The sequence below is a fragment of the Saccopteryx leptura genome, chromosome 1 (assembly GCF_036850995.1).
Source record: "Saccopteryx leptura isolate mSacLep1 chromosome 1, mSacLep1_pri_phased_curated, whole genome shotgun sequence".
NCBI lineage: Eukaryota > Metazoa > Chordata > Mammalia > Chiroptera > Emballonuridae > Saccopteryx > Saccopteryx leptura.
This window is the reverse complement of record NC_089503.1, coordinates 385010271-385018167: the sequence shown is the minus strand read 5'-3', so window position 1 is coordinate 385018167 and position 7897 is coordinate 385010271. Positions and strand designations below refer to the sequence as shown.

At 50.3% G+C, this 7897-nt stretch overlaps 1 protein-coding gene across 1 annotated transcript in view; it reads left to right on the top strand.

Annotated features, from left to right (window-relative positions):
• Positions 1–6060: 6060 nt before the first annotated feature.
• BLTP3A (bridge-like lipid transfer protein family member 3A) overlaps positions 6061–7897 on the top strand; it is a 65244-nt gene continuing 63407 nt past the window's right edge. The window contains exon 1 of the mRNA XM_066359602.1: positions 6061–6338. Within this exon, the coding sequence (XP_066215699.1) occupies positions 6295–6338 (44 nt within the window). The 5' untranslated portion in view covers positions 6061–6294. The remainder of the gene's footprint in view (positions 6339–7897) is intronic.

The window sequence follows — 7897 nt, the reverse complement described above, 5'->3', positions numbered from 1 at the left end:
TTTGGGATATATACCCAGTAGAGGGATTGCTGGGTCATAAGGTAGTTCTATTTTCAGTTTTTTGAGGAACCACCATACTTTCTTCCATAATGGTTGTAATTACTTACTGGTTTAATAAAGACTGAGTGCTTTCCCCTAAAATCGTGAAGAAAGGATGTCTGCTCTCACCAGTCCTATTAAACAAATTGCCAGATTAAATTTAGAGTTAGAGATTATGTTAGAGTTGTAGCCAGCTCAATACATCAAGAAAAGGAAATAAAAGGCATTCAAATCAGAAAGGAAGAAATGTTCTGTGTACTGAGTATATCAATGTCAATATCCTGGTTGTGATATATTGTACTTAAGTTTTGCAAGATGTACCACTGGGTGAATTAGGCAAAAGGTACAGGGATCTCTTTGTATTATTTCTTACAATTGAATAAACTTTAAAAAAAGAAAAACATGGATTACCCCTAAATCTCCTTTGCTTTTATATGCCATGTGTAAAGCCAGTATCCAGGGCCAGGGCCACCATCACAGCAGCCTTCTGGCCCATGCAGGTTCGCATTGGATTCGGACAGTCGGTAAAGAAACAATGGAGCCACAAACTGGTGGGCCATAGTCTTTAATCCTAGCTTGCACCTGGCGGACAAGTAAAAATACACACTGGGCTCCAAAACCCACTCACATTCAGTGCTCACAAAGCCACTGACTTATCCGAGTTTCCTAGGATCAAAGGTTTCTAGCTCACCAGCCTTATTCTCCTCAGTTCCCCATCTCCTTCTTTTTTTTTTTTTTTAAATTTTTTTTATTTATTCATTTTTTTAGAGAGGAGAGGGAGAGACAGAGAGAGGAGACAGAGAGAGAGAAGGGGGGGAGGAGCTGGAAGCATCAACTCCCATATGTGCCTTGACCAGGCAAGCCCAGGGTTTCAAACTGGCAACTTCAGCATTCAGGTCGAGGCTTTATCCACTGCGCCACCACAGGTCAGGCCCCATCTCCTTCTTTATCCCAGATACAAACTGTACAAACTGGCATCTCACTCAGCACTCCGCCATCTTGGCTGCTTTTCCTGGCCTCCTCCACGTGGCCTCCTTCCGCTGCTGGCTCTACTCTCTCTGCTCTCTCATGCTAATCATCCCAGGAACCAAGAGCGCAAGCTCCTATTCTGCCCCTATTTTATAGTGTAGAAATCCAAACCTTTAATCCAATATACAAAATAGGGAAGTCTCTAATACAAAGTCACTTCTCTGAGGCATGATTGGATTGTACCGCCCTACATCAAAAAGGGTAGGAAAGGCTTAATCGCAAAACCAAGCTCCAGGCTACAAGGATTCTGCCTGCCTATAGCCCACCCCAACACACATTAATATCACCTGGGCAACGGCCTCCTCATGTCATCTTTAACAAAGTGAGCATAATACATTTTATCTGCCCAACACCATGCATTCTTTGCATTGCAGGAAAAGAGAAATGCATTAATATCATTGGAGAGGGTATGAACTCTTCTATTTAATTTAATGATCCCTAGAGAGGCCATATTCTTTCAGAGCATACGTTTTTTCTTTCAACAAGAATAACTTATTCACTAGGCACAACGAATGGTTCAACAGGATGCCGAGTATCTGAATAGGAGACAGATTTTGCTTTACATAGCTAATATCAGATGTCTAAAACAGCTGATGGGGGTGCCCCAGTGTTGGGCAGATGAAATGTATTATGCTCACTTTGTTAAAGATAATGCTGCTCACGTGGAGGCCTTTGCCCAGGTGATATTAATGTGTGTTGGGGGCAGGCAGGATCGTTGTAGCCTGGGGCTTGGTTTTGGGATTAAGCCTTTCCCACCCTTTTTGATGTGGGGCAGTACAATCCAATCATGCCTCAGAGAAGTGACTTTGTAGTAGAGACTTCCCTATTTTGTATATTGGATTAAAGGTTATGGATCTACACTATAAAATGGGGGCAGAACAGGAGTTTACGCTCTTGGTTCCTGAGATTATCATTAGAGGAGAGAACAGAGCAGAGAGCAGAAAGAGGCCACATGGAGTAGGCCAGGAGAAGCAGCTAAGATGGCGGTGTAAAGCCAGTAGCCAGGGCCAGGGCTACCATTGCAGCAGCCGCCTGGCCCATGCAGGTTCACATTGGATTCGGACAGTCGGTAAAGAAACAACGGAGCCACAAACTGGTGGGCCATAGTCTTTAATCCTAGCTTGCACCCGGCGGGCAAGTAAAAACACACACTGGGCTCTGTAAAGCCAGGAGGCACGGCCAGGGCCACTATCACAGCAGCCTCCTGGCCCATGCAGGTTCACATTGGATTCGGACAGTCGGTAAAGAAACAACGGAGCCACAAACTGGTGGGCCATAGTCTTTAATTCTAGCTTGCACCCGGCGGGCAAGTAAAAACACACACTGGGCTCTGAAACCCACTCACATTCAGTGCTCACAAAGCCACTGACTTATCCGAGTTTCCTAGAATCAAAGATTTCTAGCTCACCAGCCTTATTCTCCTCAGTTCCCCATCTCCTTCCTTCTCCAGCGTCAAACTGCACAAACTGGCCTCTCACTCAACACTCCACCATCTTGGCTGCTTCTTCTGGCCTACTCCACGTGGCCTCCTTCTGCTGCTGGCTCTACTCTCTCCTCTAATGATAATCTCAGGAACCAAGAGCCCAAGTTCCCGCTTCGTCCCCATTTTATAGTGTAGAAATCCAAACTCTTAATCCAATATACAAAACAGGGAAGTCTCTAATACAAAGTCACTTCTCTGAGGCATGATTGGATTGCACCGCCCCACATCAAAAAGTGTGGGAAAGGCTTAATCCCAAAACCAAGCCCCAGGCTACAAGGATTCTAACTGCCCACAAAGACACACATTAATATCACCTGGGCAACGGCCTCCTCGTGGACAGCGCCGTCTTTAACAAAGTGAGCATAATATATTTTATCTGCCCAACAGGCTCCAAAACCCACTCACATTCAGTGCTCACAAAGCCACTGACTTATCCGAGTTTCCTAGAATCAAAGGTTTTTCTTGCTCACCAGCGTTATTCTCCTTAGTTCCCCATCTCCTTCCTTATCCCAGATACAAACACTACACAAACTGGCATCTCACTCAGCACTCCGCCATCTTGGCTGCTTCTCCTGGCCACATGGCCTCTTTCTGCTCTCTGCTCTCTCATGCTAATCATCCCAGGAACCAAGAGGGCAAGCTCCCGTTCTGCCCCTATTTTATAGTGTAGAAATCCAAACCTTTAATCCAATATACAAAATAGGGAAGTCTCTAATACAAAGTCACTTCTCTGAGGCATGATTGGATTGTACCACCCCACATCAAAACGGGTGGGAAAGGCTTAATCCCAAAACCAAGCCCCAGGCTACAAGGATTCTGCCTGCCTTTAGCCCACCCCCAACATACATCAATATCACCTGGGCAACTGGCCTCCACGTGGGCAGCACCACTTTAACAAAGTGAGCATAATATATTTTATCTGCCCAACAGGCCGAGTGCTGAGTGAGATGCCAGTTTGTGTAGAGTTTGTATCTGGGATAAGGAAGGAGATGGGGAATTGAGGAGAATAAGGCTGGTGACTAGAAACCTTTGATTCTAGGAAACTCGGATAAGTCAGTAGCTTTGTGAGCACTGAATGTGAGTGGGTTTTGGAGCCCAGTGTGTGTTTTTACTTGCCAGCCGGGTGCAAGCTAGAATTAAAGACTATGGCCCACCAGTTTGTGGCTCTGTTGTTTCTTTACCGACTGTCCGAATCCAATGTGAACCTGCATGGGCTGGGCTGCTCTGATGGTGGCTCTGGCCCTGCCTCCTGGCTTTACACCCAGGAAAAGAAGCAGGTGAAGCAAGAAATTGCCCTGAGGCCCCTGCAGCCGAGAGAGCCAGAACCCGGAAGGAGTGAAAGGTCAATAATTCTGGCAGCAACCTTTTCCATAGGCTCTATTGGTATGTATTCTGGTGAGAGTTGAGCAGAGGATCAAATAATGATAGACTGCATTCCTGTTGGGGGGGTTGTGCCTTAGAGTACCTAAGCAGAGGGTGACTTGCTTGCCATTCAAAAAGGTAATTTTGTGGGTACTTCTTGGGGAAAATGGAACTTATTATGACTAAGAGACAGGCATTGGCATGCATGAAGTCTTTATTTTATTTTTTAAATTCATTTTAGAGAGATGTAGGGGAAGGAGCAGGAAGTATCACCCCTATATGTACCTTGGACCAGGCATGCCCAGGGTTTCAAACCAGCAATCTCAGTGTTCCAGGTTGATGCTTTATCCACTGCGCCACCACAGGTGAGGCATAAAGTCTTTATTTTTCAAGTTTCACATTTATAAGGTTGACCTGTCTCTGTAATTAGGTAACAAATGTTTTGGGAAGGGGAACTGAATGACTGAAGAAGGGACAAAAATTTATCTTGATTTTTTAATTTTGTGCATGTACTATATCTAGTCACAAGAACAAATAAATTTAAAATTAACAAGTGGCCAGATTTCCCATAAGGCTGTCTTAGTACTATTTTTGCTCAGGTTTTTGCTGGAAGGTGTTAGGCTTAAATTAGCCCTTTTGAATCCATAGTCCCTATAAAACTCAAATCCCCTCACCCAACTCCCATTAGGGCAACTTGCTCAGTGAACATTTCCCGTGCCCAACCTCCCCTCCCCTTAAGCAACTCCCCCCACCCTGCGAAAGTACTCTAGGGTTGTAGTTAATTTGCTTGCTATTATCTTGCTTAATGGCTTCCTGGCCTTCACTTGGAAATGTAGCAGCAAGTTTACCTTCATAGAAATGTCTGGGAAACCTTGCCTTGGGGAAGGATCTGACCATTAGGGGAGTTTAAATCACAAGAGTTGTTTGTAAAAGCCTAGCCACAAACTCGTCCTATGGTTTGGGAGATTCCTGACCTCTTGGCTGTCTTCAGAATTTACCAAGGACACCAAGCCTGTGCTACATCAAAGAAGTTGTGTCTCTGCAGCAAGATTTCCCCTCCTCCAGCTCATCACCAAATCAGTGATCAGGCTACAGCCCCCAATATGCTAATTTGACTGTCCTGATGCAAGCGACCCCATGCCAGCAAATACTTGCAACAACCCCTACATCTAATGCTTACTCCCGCAGTTCAGGGCTGACACCCTTTTGCTGGTCTCAGCCGCTTGTATCTAGTAACTAGGCGCTTTTAAAATCAATTTTATTTTTGGAACACACTAGCTTCGTTTTCTGTTCGCCCGGTGGTATCTGCCTTTCAGAAGGTTTAAGTCTAGAAAAGTGCCGCCTTCCCGCCTTTTCCACTGGGGCTACAGATGTCTCTGGCACGTGGGTTATTCTTTAAGTGTATGGTGAAACCCGCACTGGACTGAGAGAAGAACTCGGGTTCTGGTCCTGAGCCTCACCAAGTAGTTGTGACCTTGGGCAAGCTCTTTTCAACAATTCCCCAGGTGGCCTTCAGTTTCCTTATTTACAAAACAAAGAACTTGTTCTTTAATGTCCTTGGTAATTTCAACAACTACTGTCTCCATTTTCTTCTGACCCCCCACCCCACACACATTTAGGAGGGGTGCACCTATGTTGAGTAAACACTGGTTACCCGGACAGAGGCTACGAGGGGCCCAAAGATGACGAGGCGTCCCTCTGGGTTCTGTATGTAGCACAGAGCAGCAGAGCGCTGCGGTTCCACGGACCTGGGAGGTCCCCAAGACTACCCTCTCCACTCCCTACCCTGATTCCTGGGGTACAGGCGGTTGGTGTCTAACAAATAACGAGTGAATGTGTGAAGGAAGTGAATGACCAGTGGACCAGTCGCTGCGCAATTCTCTAGCGAATTCCTGGAAAAAATTACAAACACGCCGCCTTGCCCCCTACCCCCCAACCCTAACAGCTCCCCAAACCTAACCCCACCCCCCTCGACCCCGGGCGCTTCAAGGAGACTTCCGGAGGGTGAAGCGTTCGCGGTTCAGTGGCGAAGCCTATCTTACGACCCTCGGCTGTGAGGCCCCGCCCCCACCGCCGTACGCCCCGCCCCCGCCCCGCCCATCTCCCCGCGCGCCCCCAGCGCGCCGCCGCGCGCCCCGCCTCTGACCACGCGCGCCTCTGCCGCCGCGAGTCCCGCGGGCGGTGCGCTCGCTCTGCGCCGCTCTGGGCTGACGGCCGCGGCGGGCGCGGGTGGGTGAGATCGCGGCGGGGCTCCGAGCGCCATGGCGGCAGCATCCGGTCGCCGCGCGGCGGCGGTGGCGGCGGCGAGGTGAGGGCGGCCGCTTCACGGCTGAGGAGGCCACAGCTGCCCACTTGCTTTCCGCGCGGGCCGCGGCTCCGGCATGGCTGGGATCATTAAGAAGCAGATCCTGAAGCACCTGTCCCGGTGAGAGCGCCGGCGCGGGCCCGCCGCGGTCCCCGGGCCCTTCCTGACCGCCTCCGACCCTCCGACCCCCTCCGGGCGCCGCGCTGCGGGCCCTGCCTCTCTCCGCGCAGCCCTGGCCGGGGCTCTGAGGCGGCCCCCGCCTCGCCTCGGGCCCGTCCGCCGGCCCCTGGCCGTTGTCACTGCTCTGCTCTGTCGTCGCCCCGGGCCCTCGGCTGCCGGTGTCCCCGGGTTCCTCCCGGACCCGACGGCCCTCGGTGCCCCCGAGCCTCCGACCTCCCGGCCGCCCGCCCCTCGCCTAGTTCCCACACCGCCGAGCAGGTCACCCCGACCTCCCTTGCGTGTCCCCCGCGCCTTGTGACCGTCCCCCACCCCGGGGCCCCCGCGAGGTTTCCGCCCCCGCCTTGGGGCCGGGGCCGCCGCCCGGCCCTCTGCCCGCCTCGCTACCCGCCCACCGAGCGCGCCGCGGCCCCCTCTCCCTGCTCGGCCTGCCCCGGACTGGACCCTTGACCCGCCGGCCCCTTCTGAGAAACCCTTGCCCCCGGTCCTTCAGAGCCCGTTTTCCGCCCAGACCTCCAACCCCCGCGGCTTTTCCCCTTCCCAGAAGCTCCCAGCTCCTGTCCGTCGTCTGGCTGACCCTGTTGCATCACCCTTGAAAAAGATATCCCTGCACCCAGGCCGTTTCCTTTGATATCCTTTCTCCCTCCTTTGCTTCTCTTCTCATTACACCGACTAAATGGAGAAAGGTCAAGAGAGTTGGGCATAAAGTTTCAACAACCTTCCCTTTAAGAGGTGGAGGTTTTTGTGGGTTTTTTTGACAGCCTGTGAAAAGAACTAACAATGTCCGCTTGTGCTTTGCAGCCATTTATTGAGCAGGTGTGTGCCCCTCGGTAATTTGGGCAAAAACAGTTTGCTGGTGTCATTGGGTGACTGCTGACCCCTGTGTCACCATTGCAGGTTGTCAGAACTGGTGTCCGCAAAAAGCTAGTCTTTCACTTAATTTTCATTCCTTATTCCAAGCCCGGGGGGGGGGGGGGAGGGGGGTTGTGGCGCTCTAATATCTTTAGCCAGCTTTGTATCCCAAGTGGAGAGTGATTCAGGCCTTGGCTCCGCTGTGGTCAGTGGTTTTCAGGAGTTGGGCGGAGGGGAGAAGCCAGTCAGCATGGACCCCCGCCTCGCACTAATCTATCTTTGGTCTTTTCATTGTGCTGGTGAGTGGTATGGGAGACACTGTTGCTGCCACTGCGTGCCCTCTTCTGGTTGGCACTCTTATTTACTGTTGAGACTTCAATTAGTAATAGATTCAGGTACATCTTTTGGTTAATCACCATGTTATAAGAGCGAAAGCAGATTGGCTGCTGGAGCTTGAAAGGGCCTTTGGATCCTTGACTAGGATCAGCTCACTCATATATTCTTTTCCGGTAGGATTCATCTGGGTTTTCCATGAGTTTAGTTGTTCTGTGTAAAGTCTTAAATAAAAGGACTAATGAGGCCCTAGCTGGTTGGCTCAGTAGATAGAGTGTTGGCTCCTGGGTCAGGGCACACAGGAGAAGAGACCATCT